The sequence below is a fragment of the Oncorhynchus mykiss genome, chromosome 21 (assembly GCF_013265735.2).
Source record: "Oncorhynchus mykiss isolate Arlee chromosome 21, USDA_OmykA_1.1, whole genome shotgun sequence".
Taxonomy (NCBI): domain Eukaryota; kingdom Metazoa; phylum Chordata; class Actinopteri; order Salmoniformes; family Salmonidae; genus Oncorhynchus; species Oncorhynchus mykiss.
In genome coordinates, this window is record NC_048585.1 from 27,209,567 (window position 1) to 27,226,766 (window position 17,200).

General features: G+C 43.3%; 2 protein-coding genes across 3 annotated transcripts in view; one reads left to right on the plus strand and one right to left on the minus strand.

The window, feature by feature from the left end:
- Nucleotides 1-1,283, plus strand: part of stab2 (stabilin 2) — a 40,147-nt gene extending 38,864 nt beyond the window's left edge. For both annotated transcript variants that reach the window (XM_036957507.1, XM_036957508.1), the window contains one exon: nt 46-1,283. In XM_036957507.1, coding sequence (XP_036813402.1) covers nt 46-105 — 60 coding nt within the window. In that variant the 3' untranslated portion in view covers nt 106-1,283. The remainder of the gene's footprint in view (nt 1-45) is intronic.
- On the minus strand, nt 582-17,200 carry LOC110500165 (lipase maturation factor 2). The gene is made up of 14 exons (XM_021577359.2): nt 16,972-17,200; nt 13,831-14,096; nt 13,698-13,726; nt 11,765-11,958; nt 9,646-9,824; nt 9,075-9,213; nt 8,425-8,547; nt 6,666-6,771; nt 4,770-4,866; nt 4,469-4,642; nt 4,101-4,269; nt 3,589-3,700; nt 3,204-3,312; nt 582-2,906 (listed from the first exon to the last, which is right to left on the minus strand). Exons 1-14 carry the CDS (start codon nt 17,063-17,065, stop codon nt 2,583-2,585), a joined length of 2,115 nt encoding a protein of 704 aa, XP_021433034.2. The 5' UTR covers nt 17,066-17,200; the 3' UTR covers nt 582-2,582.

Below are 17,200 nucleotides of genomic sequence, written 5' to 3' on the forward strand. Positions count from 1 at the left end.
CTAGGGGTGATACCATAACTCCAGATGACATATGTGTTTTAACAGGAGGAGGACAAACACCAGGTGGTAGAGGGTGGCCCGTATGACCTGCTCCAGGACTGCTGAGAGAGAGACACACACACGTCACAGTCCTCACTCTCCCTCTGATAAAGCTGTGAGGAGTGCTGCTACATGTTGTACACATGTTGACCAGTGGAGGGCAGCACTGTGGGACTACTAAGAGCACAATTCAATCTGAACTTCAGCACTACAGAAATGTTTTCCGATTGCACCGACATATGAAGCATTTACCATGAATGCGGGAACATTAGCGCTATTTAAATTTAACGGCAAACTTCCACGACACAGCTTGAATCGAGCCCAAAGACTATCCTCCTCAGACAGAGTTGGACAGTGCCCTAGGAAGGACAAACAGGGCTCAGGCTCCCACAAAACAACCTCACTATGGACTCATTCTCAGTGCCTTGTCTAGTAATGTGGCCAGTCTTCCTGTGGCATAATCGTGAAATAAATATTATACAGATTTTTTGGGGGGGGTTAATTCATATACAAAATAAATATTTTAAGTCTGTCAAAAAAGGTTTACCCACAATTTCAAATCTTTAATAGTATGAAACGGAGATAACCAGATGCAACTGTCTTTGTTGATAAAACATTTGAAGCAATGCTTGAGCAAATCTTTCCATTCATCCAACCAACACACTCAAGAAAACTTTTAACCACAGCCAAATATACATATCAACCGAACTCTGTGTCAAATTATGAAGCAAAGCATAAGAGTGAAGGGCTCTGGCGTTAGGATCTCGCCCCATAAGCATGGGTTTACAGGTTTGAACTCTGGGGCACGGTTGCCTACTGAGGACTCTGCAGGTCAGTGAGTCAAGGCCACTTGGAGTGGCTGCCACATAAAGGTGACATTGGCAGAAGGGTGTGATAACATAAGCAGAAGGGGGCAAATTCTTGGGGTTCCCTCTGTGATACAGACAGCAAAGAGCAGTGCTTATGGGGATACTCCTGTAAGTGGGCACGTCGTCTATAAATGAAAATAAATGTAAAAACGAAGTGCCCACCTTTCCCCCAGGAGTTTCTTCATAGGAGGGGACCCCAGGGATTCACCCCCATGACATCTACCAGCCTTAAAACCATTACTGAGTGTCAACACAGCCACTCAGGAGCTGACCCTATAACCCCATACTTAAATTGGTGAGATCCTTACCAGAGAGCCACTGGCTCTTTCACACTGTACATTTGTCATGAATAAAATGCAGAAACAAAGAGCACCACATATTGGTCATTGGTCTCTGTTCCTATAGAAACCATCAGCCCAGGTCAAATCACTAAAATAACTGAACCCACAAATCTAAAAACGGGGGTTGAAGCTCCAAGCCACAGTCCCTTTGTTGTTGACCTTTAACATAACATGCAGACCTGTTAGTTTACCTGGTATTGACAGGCACACCTTTTCAACTAGATTTGACAAGATCGAAAGTCTAGTTTCTGACGAGCACTGAACATTTGTCTTTTTTCCATCTGTAGTTTGTCAAATCTAAGTGTTCGGTTTCAATATACAGCTAAGATTTTTTTTAAATTTTTAAACACGGACCAGTAAAAAGTACTTTTACATTGTAGTCACACAATCTGTACCGCCTCAGCGATAGACTGAATAGCGCCCTAAGGGCTTGGAATTTCTCCTTAAGAGCCCAGTAATTTTGCAGCAGTGCTTTAACCTAATACACTAAGCTTAAGTAATACTACGTCTCAAATATACACAGATGTGGAATATAAAGATTTCTTAGGAGCATTTTAAGCTGTTAAAAAAATATTAATAATCATTTTGACGTTAGAAATCGGTGGTTTGCTGTTCAAAGGCAAAAGGTTTAGCAGGACAAAGCTTTCAGAATACAGTATTCTTGACGATGTCGCTATACAGTTTCTCGTGGTCGGGTATAGATATCATTACATGGAATCACTTGACAACTTCAAATTTAAAAAAAAGTTCTGATGCGGTCCATGAAAGGGTTCACTGAGGTACAATAACTGCACCCAGCCTGAATATCATATTAAAGATATAGCACAAGATTAAAACTGTTGGACAGCAACCGTTAAAATGGATGAATGCATTCCCAGAATTCAGATAGAGTGTTCCCTGAAGAACAGATGGCAAAGCTCAAAAACAGCTCATAACAAAGCACCACTGTACTGTGATGCCAGGGACTCGCCCGTAGGCATGTCTGAAGACTCATCCATAGGTGGACCTGAGAATATGGTGACGGAAGGAGGCACAGAGAAAATAGACGCTTTTGCTTGTGTATGTGCAATATATGGGTGTGTGTGAGTGAGTGAGTGAGTGAGTGAGTGAGTGAGTGATGAGAACTGACTGAATACAAGGCCACGGTGGTGGTCTCCGAGTCACAGAGCTGGTCGGATTGGTAGTTACTGTAGAAAGAGCTGGTCGGATTGTTAGTTACTGTAGAAACACCTGAGATTTACATGTAGGTAACACCCCTTCTCTCCGCCCTCCATCCCGAGACAAGGGGCAACAACAAGAACGTAACAGGAAGTCCCACGGCAGCAGTCCCACATCACTTCCTCTTCTTAGGGCTCTTGTCAGCATCCCGTCTACTCTCCTCAGAATTCTCCCTCCCTGCTTTGAGACTGGAGGCCGAGGCATTTTTCGCTGCTGGCTGGGCCTTAGCCTTCTTGGCCTTGGGTTCGGCCGGAGTGGGTTTAGCCTTTCGGCCCCCCAGGACCCCAGAGAGCAGGGTTTTGAAGAGCCAGATAGTGGCGACAGTGGCCAGGAGGGACCAGAGCACCAGGTGGCCGGGTAGAGTCTGAACGTGGCCCCGTACCTGCTTCAGAGCCTGGGCCAGAGGAGAGTCAGGACTGGGCTGAATCGGGAACGTCTCCTGCACACAAAGTTAATATGTAAGCACATGTACATACACAACAAAGACACGTAAGAGTGTGAGTGTTGTTGGTATGCATGTCTGAGAAATCAGACTTGGTACACCTGGCCATACAGCACACACACACACACCACACACACACACACACACACAAGCAAAGGGAAGCGTGAATTCCATATAGCCAATACAGCACCACATCTGGAGTTGGAGGGGCAATCACCACAAGCCACAGTACTGATATTATTAGCACAACACAAAGTTACAACGTAACCCAGTTGAGCAAAAAGGCTTTGCTACCTTGAGTCCATGCTGGTTGAGCATGCCCTCTAGGGTAGGGTCACCCAGCTGCACTGCAGGATAGAACTCCTCTGAATAGTCTCTCCTCCACCACTCTTTAGGACCAGACCTGACAGGGAAGACAACCAATACACCACTCGTTACCATAGGAACATTTGATTTCTGTCTGGTTGAATCGAGTGGCTTCATCGAATTCTGACGAATAGAATACTGTACATTTTGTGGGCATTTTATGAATAACATCACTTAATATAGTGAATATTTAAGTTCACTTGTATATCTTAACTGATTTTATGAATGAATAATCTAAGGAATTCATGGGTTAACCATTAGCACTCTCTCCCCAGTACACCCACTGCTGAAGTGGAAGCCGTAGGCTGCTCACCAGTCCTGTGCGGTCTGGGTGAACCAGTACTGGTAGAGGCTGGCTCGGAGGTAGACCGGGGGGGCCTGGCTGAATGGGTATTGGGCTGAGTCTGTCTGGATCAGTCTCACCACTGGGACACAGGGAGAGATAGAGAGTCATGTGTGAGAAACGTAGTGCAGCATGCAGGTGAGTGGTCATCTGAGTGTTGCTGATATTTCTCCTTTGTTGGAAGGTCAATGATCTACAATGTGTGAGTAAATCACACCCACCTGGGCCCGTATTCATAAAGCGTCTCAGAGTAGGAGTGCTGATCTAGGGTCAGTTTTGCCTTTAATATCATAATCTTATTGATTACATAGACAGGAGGGGGAGCTGATCCTAGAAAAGGCCACAGGCCTAAAAACACCCATTAAGAGCCAAAATAAAAGTAGCCTGCCAGATGCAACCTGCGCTTTCCTCATATTAAAACAAAGACGTCTGTGCTCTTCACTTTAATTGAAAAATAGAAGTCATTATCACAGAGTACATACCATCCTTATTGCCCTGCAGTAGGCAGTGCACTAGGCTTGTGAACCAGGGGCTCTGTTCGGCCAGTCCCTGGGCTGCCTGGCTCATCTGCCAGTCTAACCGTGGCTGGTGGGGGGCCACCACTGGAGGGGCCACGCCCACATTCCCCGGCTTGTACATGAACTCTATCTCCTAGGAGGGCCAATTGGGAAAGGTGCATTGAAACACGATACACCTTTCGCAGAACTATATAAGATTGTTTTACTTTATAAAAGTCAAGTAGTTGAGGAAGATCATGTGATTGAGGACATTCCATGTCTAATATTGTGAAATCTGAGAAAAAACAAAACCTTTTCAGCCAAAACTATTATTTTGGTCCCCGCTCTCTTACCGTCCAGGTATTCTTGTCCATGCTGCCCTCGAGGACGACCTCTGACCTCCCGCCCACCCTGCTGTCCAGGCTGTAGGCACTGACCAGTCTATAGCGCTCCACTAGGCTGTAGGCCTGTCTCACCTCCGGGAGGATCTTACTGCTGTACACCTGCTCCATGGACGAGTAGGGCACCTGGGGACAACACCATGACCAATCAGAGAGAATCTTATAAACAGTGCCAACTCCAACAGACCAATTAGGTAGATTTATGCTGTCTTCATTAAAATGATTCACAATCAGAAGGCTGTGTGTGACTCACCACACTGATAGCAAACACGGCGACTGCAGCAGAGACAATGACAGCCCATTGGACAAGACCCCAGAGCTTCCAGAGACACCCTCTAACACACACACACCTGGGGGAGGAACACAGATCTGAGATCAGTGGACATTAAACACAAAACAAGGATGACTCACGCTGCAACGGGGCAGACCACTGTTCTGGGGTCGGCAAATGCAGTGGAACTAGATCTACAGTTGAAGTCGGAAATGTACATACACCTCAGCCAAATACATTTAAACTCAGTTTTTTACAATTCCTGACATTTAATCCCAATGTCCTGTCTCAGGTCAGTTAGGATCACCACTTTATTTTAAGAATGTGAAATACCAGAATAATAGTAGAGAGAATTATTTATTTCATCACATTCCCAGTGGGTCAGAAGTTTACATACACTCCATTAGTATTTGGTAGCATTTCCTTTAAATTGTTTAACTTGGGTCAAATGTTTTGGGTAGCCTTCCACAATAAGTTGGGTGAATTTTGGCCCATTCAACCTGATAGAGCTGGTGTAACTGAGTCAGGTTTGTAGGCCTCCTTGTTCGCACACACTTTTTCAGTTCTGCCCATAAATGTTCTATAGGATTGAGTTCAGGGCTTTGTGATGGCACCTCCAATACCTTGACTTTGTTGCCCTTAAGCCAGCTTGTCACAACTTTGGAAGTATGCTTGGGGTCATTGTCCATTTGCGACCAAGCTTTAACTTCCTGACTGAATTCTTGAGATGTTGCTTCAATATCCATCCATAATTTTCCTACCTCATGATGCCATCTATTTTGTGAAGTGCACCAGTCCCTCCTGCAGCAAAGCACCCCCACAACATGATGCTGCCACCCCCGTGCTTCATGGTTGTGATGGTATCCTCGGCTTGCAAGCCTCCCTCTTTCTCCTCCGAACATAACAATGGTCATTATGACCAAACAGTTCTATTTTTGTTTCATCAAACAAGAGGACATTTCTCCAAAAAGTATGATCTTTGTCCCCCATGTGCAGTTGCAAACCGTAGTCTGGCTTTTTAATGGCTGTTTTGGAGCAGTGGCTTCTTCTTTGCTGAGTGGCCTTTCAGGTTATGTCGATATAGGACTCGTTTTACTGTGGATAAAGATGCTTTTGTACCTGTTTCCTCCAGCATCTTCACATCTCCTTTGCTGTTGTTCTGGGATTGATTTACACTTATAGCACCAAAGTACGTTCATCTTTAGGAGACAAAACGCGTCTCCTTCCTGAGCGGTATGACAGCTATGTGGTCCCATGGTGTTTATACTTGCGTACTATTCTTTGTACAGATGAACATGGTACCTTCAGGCATTTGGAAATTGCTCCCAAGCATGAACGAGACTTGTGGAGGTTACAATTTATTTTCTGAGGTCTTGGCTGATTTGTTTTGATTTTCCCATGAGGCACTGAGTTTGAAGGTAGGCCTTGAAATACAGCGACAGGTACACCTCCAATTGACTCAAATGATGTCAATTAGCCTATCAGAAGCTTCTAAAGCCATGGCATCATTTTCTGGAATTTTCCAAGCTGTTTAAAAGGCACAGTCAACTTAGTGTATGTAAACAACTGACCCACTGGAATTGTGATAGTGAATTATAAGTGAAATGATCTGTCTGTAAACAATTGTTGGAAACATTACTTGTGTCATTACTTTTGTACAAAGTAGATGTCCTAACCGACTTGCCAAAATGATAGTTGGTTAACAAGAAATGTGTGGAGTGGTTGAAAAACGAGATTTAATGACTCCAACATAAGTGCATGTAAACTTCTGACTTCAACTGTATTTCACAATTGAAAAACTCCTGGTCCTAAGATTTACCATCTTTGAATCGCAAACTTTATTACAGATACTGTTTTAGTATGATATAGCCTACTCACCCAAGCATGGCTGCCACCACCTCCCAGGTGAGAGAGAGAACTCCTACCCAGATAGTGGGTCCTGTCACAAGCTTCAACCAATTGCCAAACTGCTGCTGGGTGAAGGCTACAAAACAGGACAAATACATGAAACAAAATCACTTAACTATTAACATAACAATTATTGATTGACATCCATCAGGAAATAAAATAAAGCAACACTACCGAGTCACTAGGTATACAGTAATATATAGATGTTAACCTACCGAGTCACGAGGTATACAGTAATATATAGATGTTAACCTACCGAGTCACTAGGTATACAGTAATATATAGATGTTAACCTACCGAGTCACTAGGTATACAGTAATATATAGATGTTAACCTACCGAGTCACGAGGTATACAGTAATATATAGATGTTAACCTACAGAGTCACTGGGTATACAGTAATATATAGATGTTAACCTACCGAGTCACTAGGTTTACAGTAATATATAGATGTTAACCTACAGAGTCACTGGGTATACAGTAATATATAGATGTTAACCTACCGAGTCACTAGGTTTACAGTAATATATAGATGTTAACCTACAGAGTCACTGGGTATACAGTAATATATAGATGTTAACCTACAGAGTCACTGGGTATACAGTATTACAGTGCCTTCGGAAAGTCTCCAAACCCCTTGACTTTTTCCTTATTTTGTTACATTGCAGCCTTATTCTAAAATGGATTAACTATACCCCATAATGACAAAGTGAAAAAAGGTTCTATATTTTTTTGCAGTATTAAAAGTAAAAAAAACAGAAATACCTTATTAACATAAGTATTCAGACCCTTTGCTATGAGACTCGAAATTGAGTTCAGGTGCATCCTGTTTCCATTGATCATCCTTGAGCTGTTTCTACAACTTTATTGGAGTCCACCTGTGGTAAATTCTAATTATTTGGAAAGGCACACACACCTGTCTATATAAGGTCCCACAGTTGACAGTGCATGTCAGAGCAAAAACCAAGTCATGAGGTCAAAGGAATTGTTTGTAGAGCTCAGAGACAGGATTGTGTCAAGGCACAGATCTGGGAAGGACTCCAAAAAATGTCTACAGCATTGAAGGTCCCCAAGAACACAGTGGCCTCCATCATTCATAAATGGAAGAAGTTTGGAACCACCATGACTCTTCCTAGAGCTGGCCGCCCAGCCAAACTGAGCAATCGGGGGAGAAAGGCCTTGGTCGGGGAGGTGACCAAGAACCAGATGGTCACTCAGAGAGCTCCAGAGTTCATCTGTGGAAATGGGAGAACCTTCCAGAAGGACAACCATCTCTGCAGCACTCCACCAATCAGGCATTTATGGTAGTGGCCAGACGGAAACCACTCCGCAGTAAAAGGCACATGACAGCCTGCTTGGAGGTTGCCAAAAGGCACCTAAAGACTCTCAGATCATGAGAAACAAGATTATCTGGTCTGATGAAACCAAGATTGAACTCTTTGGCCTGAAGCATGGTGGTAGCAGCATCATGCTGTGGGGATGTTTTTCAGTGGCAAGGGCTGGGAGACTAGTCAGGATAGAGGCAAATATGAACAGAGCAAAGTGCTGAGAGATCATTGATAAAAACCTACATTTGCCCCAAAAAATCTTAAAACCTGTTTTTGCTTTGTCATTATGGGATAGTGTGTCGATTTAAAAAAATTGCTCAATCAATTTTAGAGTAAGGCTGTAACGTAACAAAATGTGGAACAAGTAAAGGGGATTGAATACCAAATGCACTGTTAACCTACCGGTTTTAGAGGTCATAGTCTTGGTCTCCCAGTCCATTTCCAGTGTGAAGAGCACTTTAGTTCCATAGATGATGGCAGCAAATACAGCCAGCAACACCAATGACATTATGGTTTGGTGCCAGGCTGCAAAAAAACAACTTAATTAGATTAGGTACTCTTAGTATCACAGAGTCCATCATTTGTTTTTGTCCAGCTACTAAAAATGTATTTTGTAAGTTACGTTAAGGGGTTACCCTTTTAGGACATTAGGAATGTTAACTGTATGTTAACAAAATACATCACAGAAGTACTTAAACAGGATAACACCTGACAGATCAGACCACTCTGCCTGAGAATAAAACAATGAACCCTTTTTCCTCTCCCTGCCATCAAGACTCAAGGACACCCATCGGAACTGAACCAGTGTTTTGCTGGCATGCACTCAGCAATGCACCCCTCACTGTGCTGGCCAACTGGCAAGGCAGAATAGGAAACGAAAGGAAGCTGATCATTACTGTAACAGCCTTTGTGTTTTATAGTACCCTCCACCAGCTTAAAACACCATACTGGGTGTGGATAATGCTGTTTTATGGAGAAAGCTGGCCTGAACGTCTACTCTGGTGTTAAATGTGAGATGTGAGAGTTGCATAAGAAGAGAAGTGAGGTCATACTCTTGGCGCTCTTCTTCTTGCCGTGGCCCAGCCAGTAGCTGATATGGTCGTCGTCCAACAGGGAGAAAGTCAGAGCCAGGGAGAGGAAGGGGAGGAAGCCATAGTTCCCCACGAACATTAACTTCACCTGGTACACTGCCTGGTTATCAGTTACAGAGAGAAGTAGGTAGGTATAGTTAGATAAAGGCATCGTGCAAATTACATGTGTGGGGTCGCAATCCTGCAACACTCAAATTCCCCTTAGACATGTGTATAGTTAGGTGTCATTCATTCACCATCAAGCATACAAATGTCACACAAATGACACACACACACATCTAGAGCCTTATAGCAGCAGTCTGGCGATTCCCTGGATGATAACAGACTAGACAAATTGTACTGTAGGCAGGCGTTTTTCTGAACCTCTCCTCTCTCAGCCAGACCTCAACACTTGATAGCGATTTAGGCGGCGGGTGGAAACATTGAAAACAAACTGAAAGCCTGTATATCAGTGTGTTCAATCCTTTCTTAGACATTTTACACACTCATGTTTAGCAGCTGCTGGTGTAACCACACACACACACACACACACCTGAATGTAGAAGGCTGCCAGTCTGAGGTGGCGGATGGGGGCGAAGTAGAGGGGGGGCACAGCGATCTCGGTCACCAACAGACCGACAGTCCCCAGCTTCAGGTACCAGTCTGGCAGCTGCTGGATGAACCAGGACCAGGGCAGGGGGATGCCTTGGGCCTCAAACATGTGTTTCACCGCTGGGAAGAGGGAGGGGTTTGATGGGGTGACAGAGGGGAGGGAGGATATGAGACATGGATGAGTAAAGATTGACCCATAACACTGCACCTCACACCTTTTTTGGAATCACGTTTTTAAATCGCTGACACTTTTCCTGAACTGCGACTGATGTGGAGTGAGGCTCCAGGCATCATCATTACCATCATGGAAGTTAATGAGAATACTGCCGCTGGGTGAGGTACACACCTCTTACATGATGCACACTTTACAATCATAGCCAAGCACACACACTCCTTTCTCATTGCCTTTATTAATAAATCTACAAGCATGAGTAATGTTATCATTGCTCAACCAGTCTTCACATTACTCGTACCATTGAACATAGACTCCCAATTAGTTGCGGTCCAGAAGCTGTTGGGACACTGGCCTGATGACATTGGGATCAGGAGACCCAATTTCAGCCCAACGTCCCAACAGACTCCCATTTAGTTGCAGTCCCGAAGATACACTAAACAAACATATAAACGCAATGTAAAGTGGGTCCCATGTTTCATGAGCTGAAATAAAAAGATCCCATACATTTTCCATACACACAAAATGCTTTTCTACCCAATTTTCTGCACAAATGTGTTTACATCCCTGTTAGTGAGCATGTCTCCTTTGCCAAGATAATCCATCCACCTGACAGGTGGCACATCAAGAAGCTGACTAAACAGTATGATTACACCGGTGCACCTTGTGCTGGGCACAAGAAACAACCACACACAAAAAAAGTCCACCAGAGCCGTTGCTAGAGCCGCCCACCAGAGCCATCGCTGACTGAATGTTAATTTCTCTACCATAAGGTCATAATGTCATTTTAGAGAATTTGTCAGTACTCCACCCGGCCTCACAACCCGCAGACCACGTGTAACCACGCCAGCCCAGGACCTCCACATCCGGCTTCTTCACCTACGGGATCGTGTGAGACCAGCCACCCGGACAGCTGATGAAAATGAGGAGTATTTCTGTCTGTAATATTTTTATTTTTTTATTTCACCTTTATTTAACCAGGTAGGCTAGTTGAGAACACCTTTATTTAACCAGGTAGGCTAGTTGAGAACACCTTTATTTAACCAGGTAGGCTAGTTGAGAACACCTTTATTTCACCAGGTAGGCTAGTTGAGAACACCTTTATTTCACCAGGTAGGCTAGTTGAGAACACCTTTATTTCACCAGGTAGGCTAGTTGAGAACACCTTTATTTCACCAGGTAGGCTAGTTGAGAACACCTTTATTTCACCAGGTAGGCTAGTTGAGAACACCTTTATATAACCAGGTAGGCTAGTTGAGAACAAGTTCTCATTTGCAACTGCGACCTGGCCAAGATAAAGCAAAGCAGTGTGAACAGACAACAACACAGAGTTACACATGGAGTAAACAATAAACAAGACAATAACACAGTAGAAAAAAAGAGAGTCTATATACATTGTGTGCAAAAGGCATGAGGAGGTAGGCGGATAATTACAATTTTGCAGATTAACACTGGAGTGATAAATGATCAGACGGTCATGTGCAGGTAGAGATACTGGTGTGCAAAAGAGCAGAAAAGTAAATAAATAAAAACAGTATGGGGATGAGGTAGGTAAATTGGGTGGGCTATTTACCGATGGACTATGTACAGCTGCAGCGATCGGTTAGCTGCTCAGATAGCAGATGTTTAAAGTTGGTGAGGGAGATAAGTCTCCAACTTCAGCGATTTTTGCATGCCCTTTTATAGGGAAACTCATTCTGACTGGCTGACTCATTGTGGAGTCATGTGCAATCCATAGATTAGGGACTAATGAATTTATTTATTAAATCGACTGATTTCCATATATAAACTAACTCCGTAAAAATCATTGAAATTGTTGCGTTTATATTTCTGTTCAGTATACATTGAACAGTACAGTTGTGTGTCATAAGAGGTTCCCCTGTCTCACCCGTGAGCCCCCACCAGCTGGGGCAGTGGCTGGCTAGCTTGGCGACACCGGAACCAAAGGTGAGGCGGAACAGGAGCCAGCGCACCAGCCAGAAGGTCACGGCGTCATGCTGACGGAATGCCGAGCGCCACCGCAGGAGGTTGAGCGGCGCGACGAGCACGGTCAGGAAGCCCGCCTCCAACAGCAGACTGTCCCTATGGGAGGGAATCAAACAAGACATTAATAATCAAATACCGCTCTCTTTGGGAAAAAAATCCCAAGTCCTCCTCACATCATAACTATAAATGTATAGGGCACTAAAATCACTCCAACAACCCAAGATCTCAGGTCTCAAAGAAATGACAAAGTTGATAAATAAATACAATCAATAGATTACATTTCACTTGAAATTCCTGCACCAGAAGGCTACATGAAATTCCTGCTCAAAACAGTGGAATACAGTACATATTCACTAAGCTTCAAATCCAATGACACTGCCTTCCAGGGAATCAGTTAGCCTAGTAGAAGCAATGCCCGTTAGAGCCAGAGGCAAAACATTCTGGTAGCTGTGCATCTTAAAACCGGTTGTAGGTTGGCATTCTCTTCATGCAGAACCAAATGGTGTGCGTTAGTGGATAGCCAGCTAACTATAAACAGTTCAGACACACCCACCCCTACTACTTATAAAAACACAACCAGGCAACTATTTATTATCTATTTACTACTCCATGCAACTGCTGTGGAAACCAAAGCCTTGCACAGGCCCAGTCCTGGCCATTCTGACACCCTAGGCGAGACAAAAACAAACTCCGACCACCCTATACCCCCACAAAACTAGAATAGTCCCTGTAAGCAAAATGACGTTGAAAATACATCTTTATCAGAGGTGGAACAATTCATATTTTTTTAGGCCTTTGTTTGTCCTGATTCCTGTTACAAATAAATGTGTTTAGGATATGGTGTTCGCTAACATGTCAGCGCATTTTTTTATTTGATTGGGCACCATTTACATTCAGCTGTTTGACTGGAGAAACGTGCATGATGTAAAAAGTGTCTGCCTTAATACATTTCCATACATACTCTTCCTACCGTAGGCTAGATCTGCTACGTGATTTTTTTTTTGTTAGATGATTTTTTTCATAGACAGAAAGTTGGTGGATGCATCTCTCCAACAGCACCCTGGAGAGGCACGCTGGGAATGGACAAAGCAAAATATTTTCCACCCCTGCCTTTGACAAAGTGGGAACTGCTTATCACAGGGTGGCACCAGAGCTCACCTTAAACTCCCATAAGCCACTGGTTGAAAGAAACTGTCATTGTTTTTGGGAAGAATTATGTGAGGTTTTATGTGTTGTTTAAAAAGGTATGCCTTGGTCAGTTTAGCCCTTGTCAATCTACTGCCATAGGCAGCCGCCTAATCATGTCTAATGGGCAGCCCGGCCCTGGCCTTACGCCATCTTGCTTTGCTACAACCAGATATCAGTAAATGTGTTGCAATTCTAGCACATCTCCAAGCTTAGCTAAAAGTCAATAACTCTAAAACCATATTACATGTGTGATAGATGTCCTTCAATGCAAAGTCTGCTTACCTCTATAAAATATGCACGATGTCGAAGACTGATACATATGCACAAACACTTTCAACAACCGTTCTAGTCGCAAGATAGACAACCGGTGCACTGTACGGTAGCTTGTAATATGTAATAAACACAGAATTATGAGGAGTGGATAGTGAATTTGACTGGCAAATGGTTCCAATAGCAGTTTCTTGTCTGACACTGATGCTCTTGCAGTAAAACCCATGGCTGATAACAAAATGACATCACACAGACCCAGTAGACATTGTGTTCAGCAATAACACTTGAGTAAACACATTTCTTTCAAAGTCTGAGCTTTGCAGCCTGTTACGCTCTATCAATTCAGCTCTTATGAGAATCCAGAACAGATCACTTACCACTGAAAACGCAGAAAGTCTTGACCCACCTGTCAAGAGTAAATGTTGATTAATTTACCGTATCATTAATTTACTGTACAGTATATAACCAAACCAGTGACAGACAGACAGACAACCACCCCCGCCCACCGACCTGACAGAGGGAGAGGTAGAGGGCCCAGAGGCAGAAGAACACCAGGCTGTCTCGGAGGGGCTCCAGTAGGGCTGCTCCCAGGGCTAAGAGCGCCCCCGCCAGGCAGAGCAGCTCCATTGCCTGCTGGGCGTCCAGGTCCAGACCCAGCCGGGGCCCCAGCCACAGCAGGGAGGGGTGGGCATGTATCTGCTCCAACACTGGCCTGGAGCCGTCCACACGGGGCTCCACCAGGCGCACAGGCAGGACCCCCTCATTGCCATAGAGACCTGGCCACCGAGACAAAGAGCAGGGATGGATAAACAAAACAGTGAGGAAGGGGGGTTGTGTTTATTGAGAATGGGGTTAATGAAGAGGTCATGTTCACATACTTAAAGTAAGTGGGTTTAAGGTACCCTGCTAAATAGTTCAAAGGTCATGTATGTGAAAACAAGGCATTTGTTTTATCTGTGCTGTCTGCCTATTCAGTCAAATGGATCATATGAAGGAAAGGTGGAGCTTAGAAGCTTACATTGCTTATGGGTTGAGCCAAGATTGTGATCAACTGATTGGAATGTGGCATTAATGCGTGGAATAACTTTTTAATAAAAAAACTGAAAGAATACAGCTAGTCTTACTACAGTTAATTGGAATCTAATGTATTTAGTGTACATTTGAGACGACAGGTGAAGCTGATAGACCAGAAGTGCCACTACGACATACCTGGCACACAGAGTGGACCAACTGAAAGTATGCTCACATTTGGAATTAGAAGCAGAGAAATAAAGTAAAACACAAACACTAAATTGTGTAATGATGACTTCATGTTCAATGCATCTCATCTTGCCAGCACATGTCAAATGAGATGTGTTATTTCAGTTAGTCACTTTACAGACTGGCAGCAGGTGGCCTATGGAGTGGATTGCAAGCAATGGACATGTACATGTACATATTTTGCCCTTGGTAAAATGTGTTTTGTATTGGATATTTGATTTTCTCATCAATAGCTATTGAAACAAGCATACCATGACTATGAAGATAATACTATCTAAATCAGGGGTGGATGGAGAAAAGTCCACACTTGAATTTTTCATAATAAGATTTCAATCTTCAATAGCTCTTACACAAAGCGTTCCATGACTATGAAAATGATAAATTCTATATTATAAACTCGGCGGTTTGAGCCCCGAATGCTGATTGGCTAAAAAGCCATGGCCTATCGGACCGTATACAACAGGTATGACATTTTCTTTTACTATTCTAATTACATTGGTAACCAGTTTATAATAGCAATAAGGCACCTCAGGGGTTTGTGGTATATGGTCAATATACCACAGCAACTGGCTGTATCAAGGCACTCCGCATTGCGTCGTGCCTAAGAACAGCCCTTAGCCGTGGTATACAGGACATATACCACACCTTCTCGGGACTTATTGCTTAAATCGGGGGAGGATGGACATGTTTGTTTGTGTAAAGAAAAGTACAAACACTACACCTTGTATTCCAAAACGCCTGAAACCAACATCAGCGGGAGTGTATGATGATTACAATTTGGCGGCGTCTAGTCAGAAATCCTGCCTAAGATGTTGGTTTCAGGCGTTTTGGAATACAAGGCGTAGCGTTTGCACCTTTCTTTACAATCGCAGTGAAATCCACGGAATGTTCCACACAGGAACAGCCGACGACAATACCGCACCGAATAGATGACGAGCTGTGAAGGATTCCAAGGGTAAATATCATTGACACACACACTGAATGCTGAGTTGATTAGCAGGTGGACCTAATCACTAGTGTAGCAGCCTGAGTGAATGGGGCTGTCCATTAATCACCCTCCTCCCACCCCAACAACCTGTTATTTAACAGAAAGAAATATTGAAGACTAAACGTAAAAAACTAAACATTTATAGAAAAAAAATTACATGTATCCATCCTCCCCCGATTATGAATAAATCATTTTCATAGCGTGCTTTGTGTAAAAGCTATTGAAGAATTAAATTCCCCTGGTAAAGAAAATCTAAATGTCTTTAAAAAGAATAAGAAGTGGATTTTTGTCAATCCTCCCCGATTCAGAATTGTTCATAATAATGGAATGTTTGGTTCAATAGCTATTGAGGAGACAAAACCGAATAGCAACCCAAGATTCAATATAAAAATGTATTTTACCTTGGTACATTTCACATACAATTTGCATAATAAGATGGCTGCATGATAAAGTAAAGTGGTGTGATGACAGTGATGGCAAATCAACATGACTACAAGTTCGTATTTAGACTGGGAAAACGTGAAAATGCTACTACAAGTCAGATCTATTGTATACTGTTTGGGGTCTGAGCCAAGCTCGAATACTGGATTGATGACGGGTTATTCCCAACGCACTCAGCGCTTGCAGGAAGCTTCAGTGTGCACATTCTGGGGGAAATCCTAACCCTCAAACAGACACACAGCCATAAAAAAGGCACCGACAACGACCATTGTAAAGAAAACATCCACTTGCCCCAAGCAAATATCTAAACGGGCATCTGTAAAATAATGGCCAGTGCTGTCAGGACGTGGCCATAGCATGTAAGGCCACATCACTTCTATTGCTGCCAATTTGCCACACTCTCCTTTATAAAGCCAGCCTGCCCTAGCCTCATACGAACTTGTGAGCTCGCGAGATCAGGATGGTTCGTACCACCCTACATTCATGTTTGGTTCCCCTTACTACGCGTAGTGCCATTCCATAACAAGCCATTCACCTAGACAACTAGTTAATGTTTATAAATAAATACGAACAAATCAATGTAGATCAAACAATAGTCTACTGAATATACACTCGAAAGACATTCTCCTTTTCTAGGCCTAAGCTATAGTGGTGCACCACCACAGGAGTTGTAACACTGTAGCAAAGGCAATGAACCTAGCTTAACACGTGGAAATTGTCATTAGGTCGCCCGATCAGTCCAATAACACAGGCTAGTTCAGAAAGTAGTCATTTCATCCCCAGTGTACTTAACCGATGCAACTACATTAATCAGTTAATCATCACAAGCGAAATATTTGGAAAAAAGTGGGAACCACCCGACTCAACAACGCAGAGCTGAATACCTTTCAATGATCACAAACAGTCAACCAATAATAAGGTTCCTTCGATTGCAATTAATAAATAGATAAATGTTGTTTTACCTGGTATCTGAACATAGAGGGATGCAAAAGCAAACATGTAAATAATTGCCATACTCCATAAAAACATATGACGCGGTAATCTGGTTTCCCCCATCTTTACGGCTTGGCGTTCCTGCTAAATATAAAACTATTTCCTACTTCTTTCAACACAGCACGAACAAATAACCACTGCTGTGCAATTCATCCAGGACGGTAAAAAAAAAATTAAGTGGATGGTGCAGAAGGCGTG

Bases quoted from the DNA above. Each gene is read 5' to 3' on its own strand.
- LOC110500165 (XM_021577359.2), bottom strand. From the start codon at position 17,065: ATGGGGGAAACCAGATTACCGCGTCATATGTTTTTATGGAGTATGGCA. The intron at 6,772-8,424 runs GTAGGTTAACAG...CCTGTTTTGTAG, and splicing joins GACTATGACCTCTAAAACCG to CCTTCACCCAGCAGCAGTTT. The intron at 4,643-4,769 runs GTGAGTCACACA...TGTTGTCCCCAG, and splicing joins CCGTGTTTGCTATCAGTGTG to GTGCCCTACTCGTCCATGGA.